Raw genomic sequence first — 23267 nt, forward strand, 5'->3', positions numbered from 1 at the left:
CATGTTCGGATTAACATGCTGATTTAAGATTTGGCAGGATTTCTGCAGCACCGTCACTACAACCTCATCTCAAGTACAGGATGGTAAGCCGAATCACTCTCTAAGATCTTCAGAAATTCTTTGTATGGCACCTCGAGCACCCAGTATGAGTAAATAGAATACTGCTCCCTCCCAGTCACCAGCTGGGGAGAGAGTATTCATTTACTGTAATAATAATTAATGCATGCATAGTTCTTTACAACACACAATATTACATATTATTAAAAATGTTTACATATACAGAATTAATCATTATATAAAGTTGGCATTTGAGATACTTCCTGGACTTTAACTACGTCATAGAGTCGAAAATATCTCCGTATACATATTCTTACTACTAGCTACATGAATCTTCTGTTTTCGTCCTCTTTTAATTTCCTTTCCCACATTCCTCTTATAATATTACATAGTTTTGCTGTTCTCACTGGTGTCCTCCGTTCTCTGTCAAATAACTTAAGAATAGGGTCAAGTTCAGATACATTTTAAATTTTACTTATCTCCTCATCTATATACTTCTCTCAGATATTTCTTGTTTCCTTATAGTCTTTTAGTAGGTGAGCCACTTCCACGTCTAAAATGCATAAAACGCATCGATTTTTCTGATTTTGTTGTCTTATATGTTTATTCTTAATTACTCCCATCAGCCACCAAATTATCCCTCTCATGTCCCTTGTTGCCAACATTTCAGTCCTTACTGCTGTATGACATATTTTACAAAATTCAACAAGTGTCCCTCTTGCTGTTGTATCCTGTCCTTATTGCTTGTCTTTCAATCATTCTTCGTTTGTGGGGGAATCACGGCTGACCGCCAGGCCAAATTCTCAGTCAGTCTAGTCTCCATGTGGACTCCCGCATTGGAGTCATGGTCAAGTGGTCAGAAAACTCTGTATCTAAACATTTATTGAGGGCCTCAGAGGTCACCCTTCACTGTGGAAAGTAAAATGTAAAGGGGAGGTTCATCTATAGGGAAATAATTGTGCCAAATTTTGGGTGTACTTGTAGCTCTTGGAACAAATTTGTATGGATGTAATTTTTTCGGTTCAACTACTGTTTCCTCCATACTCAGCGCCGTTTCCGCTTCCGTCCTCTCTTCTTTAAGACGTATGCAATCGCTACATATGCAAGCAATTCATGTACTGATGACATTATCCCCATGAAAAACGTGTACTCATCCATACTCAACCAGACTACAGGGCGCTTTGAAGATGATGACCGGACAATTCGATCTGTACGTGTGTGGCGAGGAGATGCGATAGGTGTATGGGGGCCCTAAGACTGTGGCCGAAGAGAATCAAAATTATGAGTTTGTTTGAAAAACCTAGTAAATCCTAAACAGACTTCGAGCAGGAGTAGGAAGATGCAGAAGAATTAGTAGAAATGGAGATATCTGGGAGATAAGGGCACTGCACTATGTGTATGTGGAGAAGCCTACGAAATCAATGTCCTTTGCCTCCTATGACCAGCACCCAGGAAGATTTAATGTACGGTACGGACGAGTCTCTGCAAGTAGCGCAGTACTGGACCGACGTAGTGTTTGCTGTTAGATTGTATTATAATGTATAGGCCAACTTTAATGTTGTGCATAAAATGTTCCTTTTATATGCTTCCATATTGCAATGTTCTGATATGAATAACGAAAGAAATATTTGTTCTAGAATATCAGTTAACCTGAATATGACCGCTTAACACACCTAAGCAGTATGAAATTCTCTACATGGTAGTAAATCGACCCAAGTCAGCTAAACAGTTCAGTGCTAGTCCGTAAGCCAAAGCGATGAAAACGCAAATTGGAGATACTGTTCTTGTAAGAGGAATAGAACGCTTGACTCTTAATCGACGTACACTAATGGTATTGAAGACTAATATACTTAGAGAAATGAAGACTTTTACAATAAACACAGATTTGAGCATTAAGTCGACATAAAATATTATATTCTAAAATAGCGGCTTTTCAGACAGATACCATCAGAGACGACTTCCTAATGCTCTTGTGTATATTTAATATGAACATATTTCTATTTGATGACTTAGCAAGCAAGCGGCGAAGTTAGGTCTCAAGGCCCACATCATTTAAAACGATATTTAACAGAAATTAACTTAATTTAAATTAAAATACAATACATTTAAAAAGATAGTAGTACTATGGAGATAGTAATAATAGAAATAAGTATAGAATGTACAACATAACACTATAAATGAACATAATAATTTTAAGACTAACAGTAGTAATAATAAGAGAAGGAAACACAGTAAGAACCTATAACTAGCAACTACATTTCTAAATGTTATGAAGATATGCTCATTCACGCTCTCATTCACACTTCATTCATCGCACAAGTCAGCTAGAAGTATTCATCAAGTGATTTCGACAATTCATGTTAAATCTTCTACGAGTACGCAAATTTATGATGTTAGTAGGGAGGATAATCCATAAGGGATATTCACAACCTAGCGGCAGTGACTAAAAAGGAGCGGTGGTAAGCCCTGGAGTGACTGAGAAATATATTTAAAGAGGAGCCAGATCGTGTATCATGGTTATAATAGGAGGAGAGGTAATTAAAGTTTGAGATGGGTAATCCAGTACATCTGAGGTAATTCAGTACATCTTAGTTTAGTATTCCATGCAGAAGGGATAATGTGTGGAGACTGAGACGATCGTGAACACGAAGCCATGGCGACTTCTTATAATAAGATAAAATGTGAGAATCATTTCGAAGCTTTAATATAACTCTGATACAGGTGTTTAAACTCCGTTATTACTGTCTTGAGATATGCCCGTAAGAACTGTGTCACAGTAGTCTAAAACAGGTAAGGTGAGGGATTTTACCAGTTGTATTTTAAGGTGTTTTGGAAATATGATAGAGGAGCGTTTGAGAGGAAAAAGGGATCTCTGAAATTTACGGAATGCATTTGTCACTTGTTCAGTCCAGTTTAGTGTCTCAGTCATTATAACATCTAAGTTTCTTACTGAAGTACAATAGCACGACAGTATTGTTTAACATATTTGGGGGTACATGTCTACTTTTTAACAAGTTACGGTTTCTTTTGGTACAAAATATTATAGTCTGAGGTTTGTTAGGATTTATTAACAAGCTGTTATTTTTGGCAGAGTCATTCAGTATTTATGTTTCTTCGCTGTGATGCGCCTTACCATATTTAGTGTCTATATACTATTGTCCTCTTCCTTTCCGTTTTGCGTGGCGAAAGGCCTCAGCTGCCGGGCATAACATTTTTATTTTAAGTCATTTAGGGGATTTCGTGAAGCGCAGAGGTGTAAGAAGGTGCTGGCGTGAATGAGTAGACAGAGACAAGATGAGAGCATAATTTAAAACACTAAATTTTGAAATTTTATTTCTTTCCTTTCTTTTTTATTTTTAAATTTGACAGATAATCTGAATAAGCAAGACCAAATAACGGTTCAAGAGCTTGTGAGCTTGTATAACAAGGTTGGACTATAAGTCCAAGATCAGGTACAATAGGGAAAATCATTGGCACAACAATTTACGAAGAATGAGCGGTGTAGCTCTAAAGGTACACTATTTCAAATGCTCCACTCAATTGCACTTTAGGAGACTGAGTTCCAAAATTTACTACAGTTCCGCTTCTCAAAGGCACAAGCTTCTTATCCAAATTTTACACTAGATAAACTTAGAAAACAGTGTTTACTGACATTTATGTTCGACAGTCCGGCTCCATGGCTAAATGGTTAGCGTGCTGGCCTTTGGTCGTAGGGGTCCCGGGTTCGATTCACGGCAGAGTCGGGAATTTTAATCATAATTGGTTAATTTCGCTGGCACGGGGGCTGGGTGTACGTGTCGTCTTCATCATCATTTCATCCTCATCACGACGCGCAGGTCACCTACTGGAGTCAAATCAAAAGACCTGCACCTGGCGAGCCGAACTTGTCCTCGGACACTCCCAGAACTAAAAGGCATACGCCATTTAATTTCATTTCTGTTCGACAGTCTGATCACACCTGTCTATAAATAACTAGAGTTTAAACAGGGGCAATGAGTGCCCATTCTAAATGGCCTAAATGTACAAAAGAAAAAGGTTTAAGGGAATCGGGCATGAACAAAACGCTAGGAGGCAAAACACTTTCACTCCTTTTGAAACCTTAAAAAGAACCTTGAAATCCTACATGGGCTTATGGCCCTAAGTTACAGAGGCTAAGCCTATACTACAGAAAGGTGACTAGATGCGAAATATTAAGTACCAAAATAGTTTTGAAGAATTTAGAGTTTTAGACAATCATAGTCACCCTCATACCAAGTTGAATGGGAATTAATAGAGGATGAACACTCTATATACCCTAAATTACATGTTTCTCAGCAGGGATTTGAACAAAGTCTTCAGACATTTAAAAGATGATATTAAACTTTAGAGAGCCTCCGTGGCTCAGACGGCAGCGCGTCGGCCTCTCACCGCTGGACACCGTGGTTCAAATCCCCGTCATTCCATGTGAGATTTGTGCTGGACAAAGCGGAGGCGGGACAGGTTTTTTCTCCGGGTACTCCGGTTTTCCCTGTCAACTTTCATTCCAGCAACACTCTCCATTCTCATTTCGTAGCATCTATCATTCATTAATATATCATTTTGGGAGTGGCGACCCCATCGTAATAATAGCCTATATTTGATTCATTCATTACATCCCTGACCTTGCGGCTGTGAGCTTGCATCCGGGAGATAGTAGGTTCGAATCCCACTATCGGCAGCCCTGAAGATGGTTTTCCGTGGTTTCCCATTTTCACACCAGGCAAATGCTGGGGCTGTACCTTAATTAAGGCCACGGCCGCTTTCTTCCAACTCCTAGGCCTTTCCTATCCCATCGTCGCCATAAGACCTATCTGTGTCGGTGCGACGTAAAGCCCCTAGCAAAAAAAAAAAACATCCCTGACCCGGTCAATGACTGGAAAACAGGTTGTAGGTTTTCATTTTCATTATCATTCATTAAACTTTAGAATTTTACATTAAGAAAGAAGTTTGAAACCTTCCCCTCAAGTTAACTGCCTGGAGCTATTACATGTTAAGAGATGTCTTACCTTGGGTTGTTGGGCCTTCCGACGACGGGCGAGGCTGTCCCTGCCCCCAACTATGCTGTACACTTAGGCCAGAGCGATGAAGATGACAATACGGCCCTAAAGTGGCCAGCTTTTATAGCAGAGGGGAAGGTTCCTAGGCAGAATGCCTGTACACACCCCGAATTTTAATTGGCTAGAAAAATATACACCAAAATTTCTGATTGGTCCATAACATAAGGAAGAAGGAAGCTGTAGATGTGCTGACAACTTCAGCACATAAATAATCTACAAACACTTCAGGTTTACAAACATATAGAACAGCAATTTCCCTTGACAAATAATTGTCCGTCCTCCCATCAGAGGGGGCACATAAGTCGATAGTAGATACATCTAAAGACTAAAGGTCCAAACTTCTTCAGATACACAGTTTCAGATTAATAGCACAGATGGCATTCTAGAAGGCGCGCGGTTCAAATTGACGGTGAAATTGTACCTTGTAGCTGTTATTTTAGGCATAGACATACAATCTTCATGTTTCTTCGCTGGTGCGCCTTACCAAATTTAGGATCTACATACTATTGTCCTATTCTTTTCCGTTTTGCGTGGCCAAAGGCTTCAGCTGCCGGGCATAGCATTTCAATTTTAAGTAACTTAGGCTGCCTGCACGTCAATTGCAATGCTCCGGTTTAATCTACCAGATGAAAAGGTAAATCAGATCTCTGTTGGGTGACTCGTGGTTGAGGTTTAGTTCATTTTATCGGGAAAACACCATTCGTGTCACCAAAGATGTTTATGTGCCTACATCTTATGACATGGAGTGTCGAATCGACCCTTCAAAAATCTAATCACCACTGCTGAGCATGAACCCACGATCTTGGAATCCGGAGGCAGACACTCTACAACTGATTCACAGAGGGCAAGTGGCACCTGCGTCAATTAAGATTCATTTTAAAAATCTTATGTCACATGGTTTTCATGAATATGTTCTATTGCATTCACCTATCTCTTTGATAATATTTCACTACATTGGCAATACCGTATGTATTAGAGCTGAGCAAAAGTACGAGCAGACTCGTTCAAACTATTTACAAAAGAGATGGGTTTCGCTCAGTATTTGGAAGTCCAGAATCGACCAAAGCTCCCTACTCAAGTACCCTCGTCAGTAAGTTTTTTGCAAAACCAACTCGAATGGACGCTCAGATTTACAGAGCCAATGACCGTACCGAGCTGTCCATATTGTGTGATCGCATTGAACACAACAACCGGGCCAACTCGAGCAATTCGGAATGTCGGAAGTTCAAGTGAATCATCCAATAGCTCATTGCTGCCAAGTACACTGACTGACAGAGCAAATGCAACACCAAGAAGGAGTGGTTCGAAAGGGATGAAAGTTGGGGGGAAAAACAGAGACGGCAAAGACGAATAATTGATGTTTATTTCAAACCGATATGCAGGTTACACAATGCGCACGGCATCGACTCAGTAGGATGTAGGACCACCGCGAGCGGCGATGCACGCAGAAACACGTCGAGGTACAGAGTCAATAAGAGTGCGGATGGTGTCCTGAGGGATGGTTCTCCATTCTCTGTCAACCATTTGCCACAGTTGGTCGTCCGTACGAGGCTGGGGCAGAGTTTGCAAACGGCGTCCAATGAGATCCCACACGTGTTCGATTGGTGAGAGATCCGGAGAGTACGCTGGCCACGGAAGCATCTGTACACCTCGTAGAGCCTGTTGGGAGATGCGAGCAGTGTGTGGGCGGGCATTATCCTGCTGAAACAGAGCATTGGGCAGCCCCTGAAGGTACGGGAGTGCCACCGGCCGCAGCACATGCTGCACGTAGCGGTGGGCATTTAACGTGCCTTGAATACGCACTAGAGGTGACGTGGAATCATACGCAATAGCGCCCCAAACCATGATGCCGCGTTGTCTAGCGGTAGGGCGCTCCACAGTTACTGCCGGATTTGACCTTTCTCCACGCCGACGCCACACTCGTCTGCGGTGACTATCACTGACAGAACAGAAGCGTGACTCATCGGAGAACACGACGTTCCGCCATTCCCTCATCCAAGTCGCTCTAGCCCGGCACCATGCCAGGCGTGCACGTCTATGCTGTGGAGTCAATGGTAGTCTTCTGAGTGGACGCCGGGAGTGCAGGCCTCCTTCAACCAATCGACGGGAAATTGTTCTGGTCGATATTGGAACAGCCAGGGTGTCTTGCACATGCTGAAGAATGGCGGTTGACGTGGCGTGCGGGGCTGCCACCGCTTGGCGGCGGATGGCGGATGCGCCGATCCTCGCGTGCTGACGTCACTCGGGCTGCGCCTGGACCCCTCGCACGTGCCACATGTCCCTGCGCCAACCATCTTCGCCACAGGCGCTGCACCGTGGACACATTCCTATGGGTATCGGCTGCGATTTGACGAAGCGACCAACCTGCCCTTCTCAGCCCGATCACCATACCCCTCGTAAAGTCGTCTGTCTGCTGGAAATGCCTCCGTTGACGGCGGCCTGGCATTCTTAGTTATACACGTGTCCTGTGGCACACGACAACACGTTCTACAATGACTGTCGGCTGAGAAATCACGGTACGAAGTGGGCCATTCGCCAACGCCGTGTCCCATTTATCGTTCGCTACGTGCGCAGCACAGCGGCGCATTTCACATCATGAGCATACTTCAGTGACGTCAGTCTACCCTGCAATTGGCATAAAGTTCTGACCACTCCTTCTTGATGTTGCATTTGCTCTGTCAGTCAGTGTATTTGATTTTCATCACTGTTCATTCATTCTTTCTTTCTTTCTTTCTTTCTTTCTTTCTTTCTTTCTTTCTTAATCAGCTTACCCTCCAGGGTTGGTTTTTCCCTCGGACTCAGCGAGGGATCCCACCTCTACCGCCTCAAGGGCAGTGTCCTGGAGCTTCAGACTCTGGGTCGGGGATACAACTGGGGAGAATGACCAGTACGTCGCCCAGGCAGCCTCACCTGCTATGCTGAACAGGGGCCTTGGTGGGGGATGGGAAGATTGGAAGGGATAGACAAGGAAGAGGGAAGGTAGTGGCCGTGGCCTTAAGTTAGGTACCATCCCGGCATTTGCCTGGAGGAGAATTTTGAACCACGGAAAACCACTTCCAGAATAGCTGAGGTGGGTATCGAACCCACCTCTACTCAGTTGACCTCCCGAGACAGAGTGGACCCCGTTCCCGCCCTCGTACCACTTTTCAAATTTTCGTGGCAGAGCCGGGAATCGAACCCGGGCCTCTGGGGGTGGCAGCTAATCACACAAACCACTACACCACGGAGGCGGACATCTCTGTTCTACAGCCTTCTTTTCTGCGGCATCACTACGTAACACTAGTAACACACACAAACACGCACACACACACACACACACACACACACACACACATGGAAGAGGAAGACAACTCGCAGTTTTTTTTTAAAGTTTGGCTTTCGCTCTTAACGACTATTTAGCCAGCTACAATTTTGTATATTTCTGAGTGTTGATTATGAATTGACTTGATGAATTGCACTTATACAGTTAAGACGAACACAAACACCCAGTCCCCGAGCCGGAGAATTTAACCAGACGAAGTTAAAATCTCCGACCCAACCGAGAATAGAACCCAGGATCCCAATGACCAAGGGCCAGCACGCTAACTCGCAGTTGGATCGCGTACTCAGCGGACTGGTAGTCTCGAGTTTAGATTCACTCTAACCAGCAATGAGTCTCTCTCTGTTCGCTCTAACAGGAAGCTCGTTCTCTTAACAAACTAGCAGAGTAGTAGAAATGGAGAGGTATAATCTGACGGAACGGCCTCAGACTCGCTCATTGTACATTTCTAGTGACCATACTGTATTCCAAATGTTTTGTAATGTGACTTACTTATCTTTAATTTGTGATTTTTCTTTTCTCTCGTTCACAGAGGATTTTGAACAGCTACACCATGGGACTTGTTTTCGAGAGTTTTCTTTACGACCTGCTCGCTCTAACAGGAGCGCTGTTTGGATTCTTGACGTGGTACTTCAATTCCAACTTCGACTACTGGAAAAAACGAGGTGTTCATTATTTGAAACCAGAACCATTCTTTGGGAACTTGCGCGAAGCTCTTACAGTCCGTAAAAGCATGGCTGAATCACTCCGGGATCTTTACAACCGGTTTGAGGGTCACAGATTTGGCGGCGCTTTCCGCTTACGATATCCGTTTCTTATTGTAAGAGACCCGGAACTTATAAAGCAAATATTGGTGAAGGACTTTCAGTACTTTCAAGGTCGAGGAGCACAAGTAAATCCTGAGCATGATCCTTTCACTCAAAATTTGGTCCTTCTTTCAGGACCCATCTGGCACGCTTTAAGAACAAAACTTACGCCGACTTTTACTTCAGGAAAGATGAAGATGATGTTCCAGTTGATGGAACAGTGTTCTGTGCTACTGAATAAATATATGGCAGAACAGAGCACTAGAAGTAATATTATGGAAATGAGAGACGTCGTTGCTAAATTTACTACTGATGTTATTGGTACCTGTGCTTTCGGACTCCAGTTTAACTCGATGTCCGATGAAAATGCAGAATTCCGTCGAATGGGAAAGAAGATATTTGATTTGAGTGCCATAGGGGCGTTAAAACGCATGCTTGTCCTTTTTGTACCTCAGTTATCTTCCATTCTCAGAGTAAAAATAGTTGAGAAGGATGTGACCGAGTTCTTCCTTAAGGCTGTAAAAGAAACTGTGGAATATCGTGAGAAAAATAACATCCAGCGCAACGACTTTATGCAGCTATTGATCCAACTGAAGAACCAGGGGACTATAGAGGATCGGCACCACGATACCTCGAAACAAAGAAATGGAGATGCCAGTGACTACACTATGGATGGTAAATTAGGTACGTACTTAAGGTAATTTTATGCACGACGTAAAATATGAATCATATCTACTCCTCTTCCTCAGTCAGTTCATTATTTAAAATCATCATAAGAACAGTGAACGGTTAGAAGTTCCGTTATGTTTGATGTGGCTTTCTTTAATCACTTCGTTCTTTCTTTCTTTCTTTTTCTTTCTTTCTTTCTTTCTTTCTTTCTTTCTTTCTTTCTTTCTTTCTTTCTCTCCTTATATTCTTAAGCAGAATATTTCAAAGCCATGTCAAGCCAATCTCTAAGTTGTTGCTGTCATCGTACTTTAATAAGACTTCATTTGTTAGGGAGCTAGCAAATTAAAGTCAATATTATAATAGAGAAATGATAGAGATTGGTGCCTTCATGACCTCTAATAACAGACGTAATATTCAGTTGAATGTATTGAACCCTTTGGTCCACTTTGAAGGATACCTACCTTCCATACCTATCAGCAAAATTTCATGAGATCTGTCTCTTGAGTCGTATCGGGTTCTTCATCACTTGCTGAGGTAAAGGTAGGGTTCAGTATTCCTAATCTATCTACTAAAATGAAAGGTCTTATTCATAAAATATTTGTATTTTATTTTGGAAAAATTTACTGAAAAAACTAATAATTTGAAATCCATGTATAATTCGGACTCTATCTTGTCCACTCCACCACATTCATTTTTTTACACAGAGGGACCGAACGCTGGTTTGAGCCTTTTACTTAACTGCCTGATGGGCATCCTAACTAGAAACCATTGTCTCAATTATTAAATAAAGAAAGGAAAGTCCGGAAATTCTTAAATTCGGCTTTCGTGTGAGACTACATGTAACATCATAATGATTCTTGATGGTCCATCCCTCGTAACACGAACTCTGAACTCTGGGTATAATTAAGGCAGTCCAATCGGTGTGTGCCACACAGTGGTTATACGGCATGGACCCTTAATTGAATCGATGTGACCTGCGACTATGTCATGGACCGACCTCTAAACTACTAAGTTACTTTAAAGTCATTGTGGAAGATGACCGCAAGGAAAATGATGCTACGGTGGCATATGGACCTAATCTAAGTCCCTGAGGTTGGTTACCCCATGACCACCCAAGTTTCTAAGCTGAAAGCTAAACACAATTAAGTTATGTCGGTTGATAACCAAAATTTCCACTTCACCAACCCCAGCACATTTACTGCTCAATCAATCAAAGTCAAATAATGCAACAACAACGCTCACAATACTTTGTGGCAGTAAAATCCATTACCTTCGGATATGTCCCCTTAATCGTTACGTTAACACTTAAATATTCCCAGAAAAATAAACTACGATTTCCAGAATGCATCTTCAAGTTATTCGCTTGCTTTAAAGTTATTTCACAAATACGGTTCCACTGTATTTAATAATTAAATAAATTAAAAATGATTTAATGAAATCTTAATGAACAACAAATTCTATCTCCACGGACGAATGGTTTCTTTCACAAGCCCCTACTCAACGTGTGACGCAGTTATATTCAATTCATGTTTAATGTTTATCATCCAGCATTATTTTGTAGCTGGAATTTTTTTTACATCATTCATTTCCAGTATTATATCTAGTTTCATGACATCACACTTTTAATCTAACCTAACCCTAGCCATTATTAATACTTGGATAACCCTGATACTCTAGTACAAACCAAAAGTAACTCGCCGTATAACGTAAGCCGAATACGACGTCATATCTTGTAATAACATTTCATAAAGTTTGTGCACCCTCACAAACAAACAATCATCACTACAACCACTCTATATTTTGGACAACCCTGAAATTGGCTAACCTCGCTCATTATACTCTAACCTTAGGGTTTCAAATATACATTACAATCTCAATTAAACAAATTCACAGTATCTAATAACCTACACGTTATTCCCGGATGAAAATTTCAACTAGATCCCGTAGTTAATGATATCCGCTGCCAAGAATGCAATCTCGTTTCAACACGTAACACTCTACACGTCTTCCGTTATACTAAATGTCCCCTATCGATCAGCTGGCGGCTGGAAACCCACACGACCCTCCTCTGTCTATCAGTTTCGACATGAAACACATGTCTTAGTCATACATGACTGGCTTCAAAGAATGAACCCCTTTGACTTAGCAAAATGGAACAAAATACGATATTCTGACCAAACAAATATACACATAGATTTACTTTTAAATGTCCCACAATATTTGTACACGTCGCAAATTAATACCTTCGTGGATTCTCGCATTCTACTTTCAATCCCAAACATTATAAAATCTTCCTCGGGCTCCCACAAAGTCCCGGCATCATCTACAGGCTTCCAATCACCTGGTTCACAAATCATATCTCAACTCATACGACAAATCTAATCTCTGTTTCTCATACTCAATGACTCTCGCTGACAAAAGAACTGGAATAAAAATCCTTACTAGAATCCACGACGCCCAATAACGCACAATACTTTAATAATGAACAACTTCGCATAAAATGATTTCGTATTTTAAAACTGGATTTTCACGAAAATGACTGACAAATTTTGCTGTTATTATAGTCACTAAGACACGGTTTGAACGGACATAGAATACGTTACACTTCGTGACAAAATTCATCCATCTGCATTACTCAACACTACACACAGGCGCTTCCATCCGATTGAAAATGGGTAATCACGGATCCCTTTGCACCAATTCCATCAACATTCCAACTAAAAGTTTTACGTCGAATAAACATCTTAATTTGACATCACAAAATATAAGCAATAAAATACACGGAACTGACGATCTACTTTGGACGTGATATCACTTCGAAACCCTCATTAGTAACTTTTTACAACATTACACGGGACTCGCAATACTTTAAAAATGTATCCAAGCAGAAAAAACAGATGACCCTTTTCGTCATATACTGACATTCACAAAGAAACATTATGGGTGACCAACTGCGTCATAAATACCCACTTCAAATACATATAAGTCTGACATCATGAAACAAGATATAGTAGGCGGTAAGATGGCGTATCACCTACCTTAAGTCACGCCAACGTTCATCTTTGGGCTAACCGGCGACCGTCTGTCACTTATTTAGCCATTTTTACATTTTTGGCTGTACATTGCATTTTCTTCCTGTTTCCTGGAAATAAAGCATAAAAAAGAAATACCCTTCACTTGTCGTTTTTGTTGATCGCACTCGACTGATAAGTATTTATTAACCGCACACGAATTACTATCCTTACCCCACACAAATTTATAAAATCTTCGGTATCTTGACCGTCCTTTTTATGCAATTACTTCTGCTCAAAGAAAAACTATCTCCACATGGAGTCAAGACCCCAGCCACATCGGCTAAAATCTGTTGGTTGGACTTGGTCTACTTGTCGATCGATTTACAGAGCAGTTCAACCCTCTGTCTTCAGCCTCACGATACAAAATGCAGGGGTTACAACATGGCGTCCCTTCTATATTTATAGACAGTACCCCCTCTCTCCAGGCATTTTCCCTTTGCCGCCAAGAAAATTTGCGTAACTTTTTCGACTTAAATGAACTGTATTTAAAAGAGTTTATGATGTAACCACATACTTGCTACATTGCTAACAGTAGTGTTCCTGGACATTTAAAATTTATTCTTATTAAATTAACTGGTTAAATGACCTCATTTGATAGGCACTACTTTTTTGTTGACTTAGCGTGGGTAAGCTAGACATGCGCGTCCATCTGAAATAATCCTCAGAAATGGCTTAGCAGTCTCAAATCCGTCTTACTAAAGACCAATCGTCTTATAGATAAATACAGGACCCTCATTATATTGCATTCACCACTAATTCTTTCATTTGATTATATTTATTCAACATAAACTTTCTTCTGTATCCTTCCACATTCGACACGTGCGGTGACGTCACATTTCAGGGCGTGGGACGGAAAGTAGCTACCTCCTTGCCACGTGTCACTCCCGTGATATATATAAAATTTTGATCTTCCTATTACAATTGACATGGGGTCTCCCGTAATAATTTTCATACTTAAAATTCTTATGGCACAAAGGTCATGGGTTCAGTATACCTTGTGAAACGAGAAATTCAACTGGGAATCTTAACGTTTCATTAAGAATTCACACGGCTTCCTCACAGAAACTCGACTTCAGTCCCTGACGGTGTACTACTGCTCCTGACCAGAGAGAGAGAGGGGCAGAATTTTCTCTCAAGTCCCGACTACATCACAGCATTAATCAGTAGTAAAGCGTATGTTAACCATTTCACTGCACTATCTTTTTGGTTTGTTTCCGTACGGTGACATCAATTTTTAATGTTTGGATGACAGAATTATGTGAATTTTAACTTTAAAATAAATAATTTTTAATGTAACCACTGAGAATTGAATAAAGCTTCAGAAACCCGGTTATGGGTTGAATATTTTATAAAATGTGTAGATATAGGTTGCATAGTGTTCAATAAATTGTTTCTTGTTAGTCGGCTGGCCTCACTCCTTCAGGGTGAGGGAGACAAACTTAAGACTACAGTACGACCCTAGGGCTTGAATCGAAATTTACGAATGGTTTCCAGGACACCATCAGTTATGATAATACTAGCCGTGCGATCGGTTTCTTCAACACATATTTCCTGAAAGTTACGGACCAATTGCGCTATTGAGTGTTTGTTATAAACTACTGGAACGATTAACAGGATCAGTCCTCAAATTTTTTAACATCCTTCCAGTACAACATGTGGGTTTAAGACCACATAGAAGTAGTGAAGACATGGTTCTAGCATTGACGACTTACATCGTGTGAGCCTTCGAAAAAGGATTGAAGGGTGGAGCTGTGTTCGTAGACTTCACAGAAACATATGGTAACAGTTTGGTGAAGTGGAGTTTATATAATTTCTTTAAACCGACGGGATGCAGGTTGATGACACAGTTATTAAACAATGTGTTGTCAAATAGGAATCAATCAATCAATCAATCAATCAATCAATCAATCAATACTTATCTGCATTTAGGGCAGTCGCCCAGGTGGTAGATTCCCTATCTGTTGCTTTCCTAGCCTTTTTCTAAATGATTTCAAAGAAATTGGAAATTTATTGAACATCTCCCTTGGTAAGTTCAGGTGGTAACAGAAAATATAATAATAATAATTTCGTGTGGCTATTTCTAGCCGAGTGCAGCCCTTGTAGGCAGACCCTCCGATGAGGGTGGGCGGCATCTGCCATGTGTAGGTAACTGCGTGTTATTGTGGTGGAGGATAGTGTAATGTGTGGTGTGTGAGTTGCAGGGATGTTGGGGACAGCACAAACACCCAGCCCCCGGGCCATTGGAATTAACCAATGAAGGTTAAAATCCACGACCCGTCCGGGAATCGAACCCGGGACCCTCTGAACCGAAGGCCAGTACGCTGACCATTCAACCAGCGAGTCGGTCGTAACAGAAAAATAAGTATAGCAGACTGAAAGTTATCAATAACGGGCTAACTCAAGGATCTGTGCTCTCACAAGTGTTGTAATTCGTACACTGTGGACATACCAGTTGACTCCTCCCATCAAAGATAACTTTATGTTTTAGAATTCATGACTACGGAAGCTTTAGAAAGAACTGTACCTGAGACGCAAGCAAATGCTGTTGTCATATGCTGCAAATCTACGGTAGATGCCATTTCACCCCAGCTATCTTTGCGTATTTCATAACAAGTATTGCCGGCTATTCACGAGCAACGCAGCGGTTAGAATACACCTGGATAGCGTTTACACAACGTCTGATATGCCTTCGGTTCCTTGTCTTGTCAGTGTACCTAGTAAGGTGCGTCACCCTGAAATCCTGGATTTGCATACCGGCCCAAAATCCAACACGGACACCTCAATTCATCGGAGGTGTTTTAGGTCCGTCAGTGTCCAGCATCAACTGTGACGTACACGGATGGTTCGATGGCAGCAGGGAAGGTTGGGTGTTCGTTCATTGTCAACGATAATAGGTTTCTCTTTTCTCTGTCGGAAACTTGCAGTGTGTACATACTAAAGCTTTGAGGCTCTGCGGTACGCCCTGTCCATTCAACGCCGCTTTACTTTGTGTGTACTGGCACCTTGAGTTCATTGCAGTCTATCGATAGGTACTTCCCACAATACACGCTGGTGCAACATACCCACGATCTACTAGCTGGATTGTGGAAAGTAATCAACATAATTACATTTGTGTGGTTTTCAAGTCACATGGGTATAGCGACAAACGAGTTCACTGATGAGGCTTCCAAGGGTGCAGTCATACTAGTCCCTTTGTCCTACAAGGTTCCAGCCAAGGACCTACATTCTCAGCGGAGACATTTGCTAATATTCCATTGGGAAACGGAGTGGGATGCCACCCTACTTTCCAATTATAAGAACGATTAAAGAAACAATGAAGGTTTGGAAGACCTTCCTCTGGGTCTCCCAGAGAGAAGCAGTGCTATTGTGTCGCCTTCGGATCAGTTATGGTAGAGCAACGCATTTGTACATATTGAAGGGAGAGTACCATCTCACCGTAGAACACGTTCTTACGGACTGCGTGGACGTGGCAATCAATCAACGCGTTGTGTACAACTTTTGAGCACGAAGCCCCTTGTTTTTCTACGAGATGACGGGCAGTATATTATGTACATGGTCATACTGTTAAAAATAATCTTTCTTTCTTTCTCTCTCTCTTTCTTTCTTTCTTAATCTGCTTACTCTCCAGGGTTGGTTTTTCCCTCAGACTCAGCGAGGGATCCCACCTCTACCGCCTCAAGGGCAGTGTCCTGGAGCTTCAGACTCTGGGTCGGGGATACAACTGGGGAGGATGACCAGTACCTCTCCCAGGCAGCCTCACCTGCTATGCTGAACAGGGGCCTTGTGGGGGGATGGGAAGATTGGAAAGGATAAACAAGGAAGAGGGAAGGAAGCGGCCGTGGCCTTAAGTTAGGTACCATCCCGGCATTTGCCTGGAGGAGAAGTGGGAAACCACGAAAAACCACTTACAGGATGGCTGAGGTGGGAATTGAACCCACCTCTACTCAGTTGACCTCTCTTGGCTGAGTGTACCTCGTTCCAGCCCTCATACTACTTTTCAAATTTCGTGGCAGAGCCGGGAATCGAACCCGGGCCTCCGGGGGTGGCAGCTAATCACACTAATCACTAAACTACAGAGGTGGACGTTAAAATAATTCCTTACTTAATTTTGTTATATTTTAATTTGTATTTTGGTCATGTTATCGAAATAATGCATTGTGGTATGTTTCTAGCTGTCAGTGGAGAGTTGGCGTGAAATGAAATAAGTATACGAATAAGAAGAAAAAGTTGGAATCCAAGAGGATACATTGGGGCAAATTTCCATTTATAGATCGAGGAGTGAGGGATTGGAATAAATTATCAAGAGAAATGTTCGATGAATATCTAAATTCTTTCAAAATGTTTAAGAAAATGCAAGGTAAAAATTGATAGGAAATATGCCACCTCGGACAGCCCTACAAGCAGATCATTGATGATTTGATTTTGATTTTTGGTCATTTACCCTACTCCAGGGTATGTGACTCCATGCCGCAGCTGTGGGCTTGCATCCTGGAGATAGTGGATTCGAAGCCCACTGTCCGCAGCCCTAAAGATGGTTTTCCATGGTTTCCCATTTCCATACCAGGCAAATTCTGGTGCTGTATCTTAATTAACGCCACGGCCGTCTCCTTCCCACTCCTAGGCCTTCCCTGTCCCATCGTCGTCATAAGACCTATCTGTGTTGGTGCGACGTAAAGCAAATTTTAAAAAAGAAATTAAATAATAGCTTAAAAATGTATACTTTTTCTACTGACTAGGATACAAATTATGGTAATGATGAAAGTGATTATGATACTGAAATAATTAGTGGATCTAAAACTCAATGCATTATTTCGATAACGTTATCAAAATACAAATTAAAATATAACAAAATTAAGTAAGGAATTATTTTAACGTCCACCTCTGTAGTTTAGTGGTTTAATGGGATATAGTACCATATCTGAAGTACTTATTTGATTATTGTTTGGTCGGAGGAGATATACCAAAAGAATGGAGAGTTGCTATAGTAGCCCCTGTGTATAAAGGAAAGGGTGATAGGCATAAAGCTGAAAATTACAGGCCAGTAAGTTTGACATGCATTGTATGTAAGCTTTGGAAAGGCATTCTTTCTGATTATATTAGACATGTTTGTGAAATTAATAACTGGTTCGATAGAAGGCAATTCGGTTTTAGGAAAGGTTATTCCACTGAAGCTCAACTTGTAGGATTCCAGCAAGATATAGCAGATATCTTGGATTCTGGAGGTCAAATGGACTGTATAGCGATTGACCTGTCTAAAGCATTTGATAGGGTAGATCATGGGAGACTACTGGCAAAAATGAGTGCAATTGGACTAGACAGAAGAGTGACTGAATGGGTTGCTATATTTCTAGAAAATAGATCTCAGAGAATTAGAGTAGGTGAAGCTTTATCTGACCATGTAATAATTAAGAGGGGAATTCCTCAAGGCAGTATTATCGGACCTATACGTTTTCTCATATATATAAATGATATGAGTAAAGGAGTGAAATCGGAGGTAAGGCTTTTTGCGGATGATGTTATTCTCTATAGAGTGATAAGTAAGTTACAAGATTGTGAGCAACTGCAACGTGACCTCGAAAATGTTGTGAGATGGACAGCAGGCAATGGTATGTTGATAAACGGGGTTAAAAGTCAGGTTGTGAGTTTCACAAATAGAAAAAGTTCTCTCAGTTTTAATTACTGCGTTGATGGGGTGAAAGTTCCTTTTGGGGATCATTGTAAGTATCTAGGTGTTAATATAAGGAAAGATCTTCATTGGGGTAATCACATGAATGGGATTGTAAATAAAGGGTACAGATCTCTGCACATGGTTATGAGGGTATTTAGGGGTTGTAGTAAGGATGTAAGTATGTAAAGGAGAGGGCATATAAGTCTCTGGTAAGACTCCAACTAGAGTATGGTTCCAGTGTATGGGACCCTCACCAGGATTACCTGATTCAAGAACTGGAAAAAATCCAAAGAAAAGCAGCTCGATATTTTCTGGGTGATTTCCGACGAAAGAGTAGCGTTACAAAAATGTTCAATGTTTGGGTTGGGAAGAATTGAGAGAAAGAAGAAGATCTGCTCGACTAAGTGGTATGTTCCGAGCTGTCAGCGGAGAGATGGCGTGGAATGACATTAGTAGACGAATAAGTTTGAGTGGCGTTTATAAAAGTAGGAAATATCACCATATGAAGATAAAGTTGGAATTCAAGAGGACAAATTGGGGCAAATATTCATTTATAGGAAGGGGAGTTAGGGATTGGAATAACTTACCAAGGGAGACGTTCAATAAATTTCCAATTTCTTTTAGGAAAAGGCTAGGAAAGCAACAGATAGGTAATCTGTCACCTGGGCGACTGCCCTAAATGTATATCAGTATTGATTGTTTGATAACTGAAATTAATTGATTGATTCGAGCATCTCTTCTTCTTACTCCTAAGTATTTCCAGCCCTAAGTTTGCATAATTTTTGTAACACTACTCCTTTGTCGGAAATCACCCAGAACAAACCGTTCTGCTTTTCTTTGAATTCTTTTCCATTTCTGGTATCTAGTAGTCCTAGTGAGGGTCCCATACACTAGAACCATATTATAACTGAGGTCTTATCAGAGATACGTCCTCTCCTTTACATCCTTACTACAACTCCTAAATACTCTCATAACAATATGAAAAGATCTGTAAACTTTCTTATCAAACTCGTTAATTTGATTACCTCAATGAAGATCATTCCTTATATTAAGACCTAGATACTTCCAGTGTTCTCCGTGAGTTATATCACCCCATCAACACTTTTCCTCTTAGGGAAACTTACAACTTGACTTTTCATCTCATTTAAATTCTTAACATTGTCTGCTGTCCATCTCATAACAGTGTTTAATTCCCCCTGCCATCGCTCACAATGACGCACCAACCCGACGGGTTGTAGATACCGTCTGGGTATTCGAGCGTAGTCTCACGTATGGGACTATTCCCACGTGAAAAGCACATTCAATTTTTTTTTTTTTTTTTTTTGCTAGGGGCTTTACGTCGCACCGACACAGATAGGTCTTATGGCGACGATGGGATAGGAAAGGCCTAGGAGTTGGAAGGAAGCGGCCGTGGCCTTAATTAAGGTACAGCCCCAGCATTTGCCTGGTGTGAAAATGGGAAACCACGGAAAATCATTTTCAGGGCTGCCGATAGTGGGATTCGAACCTACTATCTCCCGGATGCAAGCTCACAGCCGCGCGCCTCTACGCTCACGGCCAACTCGCCCGGTACATTCAATTTTGAATCGGACTACAACTAACATTCGATAGAAGACCCATAACAACACAACCGTTTTAGTCACCTTCTACGACAGGCAGGGATCACTTATGGATGTATTCAAACCATCCCTTCCAGAGGAGGTTCAATTCACAGTTCCGTAACCGTAATCCAGAGCCACGCCATGGGTGCTCCTTTAATTCGCCTTGTACTGCAGGAAGGGGATATCGTGGGTGGAGCCATACACCAAAATATTCTATGTATTTTATACCTCTTGCCACAAGGTGTGAGGGATTTAATAAGATTTAATTACAGAATTAAGTTAGCTGTCGTCGACAAGTTCCGTCATGCGGCATCGTCTTATGTCAACGAAAGGGGAAAACAGGACACCCAAGAGCCGTTACTACAAAGGAGAATCACGGACGTCTTCCCCAACAGGTGATACAGCCTCCAGACTGTAATCTGCGACGAACATCGTTCAACCTCGGTTTGAGCGATACTCCTATTCCACAAGTGTTAAATGAGCTGGGTGGATTTGCATATCCCATTTAAGTTACTCAGCGTCTAGCTTAAAGGGACGAGGGAGCCCGATTGCAGTATTAGAGCTGAGTATTGTCTATAGCGTAGGAGGATTCAGATCTCGTCTGCAACAAAGGGTTTTCAGATCAAAGCCATATTCACATTGATGACTACATCAACCGGCAACAACTTGTTTCTTTAGGGTTTGAACGACCTAAGGTAGTTATACAGAAACTACTAAACTTGGCGGTGTATCCTGTCACGGAATATTGGGCCTTTATTTCGTCGAGGGTGTTGCACAGAACTCAAAAACAGTGGACCAGCAAGTCCACAGAAACATCTTTATTACCCCATTCGTGTGAGATTTGCGCCGTTGTTTGGCGTCAGAGACTTACACCTCCAATGATTATGGATTCAGCAAGCTGAAGCTACAGCCAACATCGTGGGGGAGTCGTTTAACCTTTTGCAACAACACTTCGGAGATCGCCTAATTTCTCGTGGAACTCCATTCCCGTACCCTTGCTGATCCCCGGAACTCATGGCCCCCGGATGCCTACATATGGGGCATGTTGAAAGAGGTTTCAAGACAGATGACCCACCTACGAATATTAACCAATTCAGAATGAAGAGATCGTCACATTTTGTATCCTTACAACAAGTTCAATAATCTTCTGAAAAGTCATGAAGTGATGGTGCACATTTAGAAGACATCAGTGTCGTTTGTTTTCCCGCATATGGTATTTCATCTTTCATTTCTTAAAATATGTAAAGAGTATTTAAACAGGGTTCATAAAATTACCTTCTCATATCAAAATCTGTTCTTGCAGGTAACAGACAGTATAGAGATGAAACATTCGTCTCACAACTTGTACATTTCTGTGTCTTATATATCCTCTCGTTCTCTTGTATGTCTGCAGAAATGACAGACTCTCTCTTGGCCGCTCAAGCATTCGTCTTCTTCTTTGCTGGCTTCGAAACGTCCTCAACAGCTATAAGCTTCGCTCTGTATGAATTGGCGGTGAACCCGGACATCCAGGCTCGCTTGAGAGAGGAAGTGGACAATACTTTGGAGGAGTGTGATGGAAAGATCACGTACGAGGCCATCCAGAACATGGAGTACTTGGACAGAGTGTTGTCAGGTAATATATGGATGGAATAATATCAGTACGTACAATGGTTGTTTACACAAACATGTAGTTTATAAGGTGATGTACATTCATGCAAAAGGTCATCCTTATGCCTCCTAAATGAAACAATGTACGATGTACATCTAATCAGTGAAAACCTTTCCTTCAACCGCTATTCTTGAAGGATTTCAAAGCGTTTTGTGAATATTCCGGGGGTTTCTTATGCAGTAGTTCATTTGGTATTCCTCAAGAGCGTTGTAAGATTAAACGAGACGAAGCCTAGCAGTTTACAATTTATAGCGTTAGTAAGCCCAGCATTTTTCTAGGGATTTTCCAAGTCGTAGTTAGGAATTAATCGAGAAATCTAGGTACTCCTTTATGGGATTCAAATTATTTCTTCTACGTTCATGTGGAAGACTAGTGTTCACCAATGGTAGATCTAAATCGAAACTGCATTGCGGATTCTTCAGCGCTTTAGCAGGATCTCCTTTGCCTCGTGATATCAGCAATAATGTTAACTTTCATCTATATCAAATAAGATTAGAATTATAATTACAATGGTATTTCTGTATCGGTCATGTCCACAGGAGCAAGGAAATGCCTTTTTTAATTTTCTGTCATATGTATGTATGTACCCTCATCACTTGAAAATGGCTGAAGAAAATTTAATGAGAATCGGTACTTATAGTCGGGGGATGACCCACTATAATCTGGGCTATAAATAATTTTATTCACGCTGAAAGAAATGCTAGTTTAGGGGAAGGTCTAAAATGTATTTTTCAAATATTTATGTTATTAATGGAACTATCGATAAATACTACGTAACTAAAGTTGTATAGACGTAAATTTCAGATCATTTATGTCCTATATTTTTACCGTACCGGCTATGATAACAGAAATATTCATAAATTTGACTTTGTGTTGCTAAGTCCAGATTAACGCTGAGCCACGAGAAAATGGGTAAACAGAATCGAATAAAAATCGGTATGTAAAGTCGGGGAATGAGGAACTACAGTCTAGGCTATAAATGTTTTTCACTCTGAATGAAATGGTAAGTACCGAGGTTAGTGGTCCTATCGAAAAGTACTACATAACAAAAGTTATAGAGAATGCAATTTCTGATCATTTATGTCTTATTCAGTTCTACAGTACACTATGATAAGAATGGTGGTGTTGGTGATTATTGTTTTAAGAGGAAGTAGAACTAGACAACCATCTTCTATACAACACTAATCAGAGAAAAAGAATGAAGGGGTCCGACACTTCGAAAAATTAATGTATTGGCCTAAGAAAGGCAAGGGCCATGAAAGGCGTAAAAATTAAAGACTTCCTAGGCCCCAACACGTAATACTGTCGGAGTCGGGTAGGATAGTTGAAAGTGAGAAGTCTCGCACA

At 41.2% G+C, this 23267-nt stretch overlaps 1 protein-coding gene across 1 annotated transcript in view; it reads left to right on the forward strand.

Moving 5' to 3' along the window:
* Window positions 1-23267, forward strand: part of LOC136879383 (probable cytochrome P450 6a14) — a 42083-nt gene that overhangs the window by 11876 nt on the left and 6940 nt on the right. Inside the window, exons 2-3 of the mRNA XM_067153201.2 lie at window positions 8984-9941; window positions 21663-21884. Coding sequence (XP_067009302.2) covers window positions 9005-9941; window positions 21663-21884 — 1159 coding nt within the window. The 5' untranslated portion in view covers window positions 8984-9004. The remainder of the gene's footprint in view (window positions 1-8983; window positions 9942-21662; window positions 21885-23267) is intronic.

The sequence above is a fragment of the Anabrus simplex genome, chromosome 1 (assembly GCF_040414725.1).
Source record: "Anabrus simplex isolate iqAnaSimp1 chromosome 1, ASM4041472v1, whole genome shotgun sequence".
Classification (NCBI taxonomy): domain Eukaryota; kingdom Metazoa; phylum Arthropoda; class Insecta; order Orthoptera; family Tettigoniidae; genus Anabrus; species Anabrus simplex.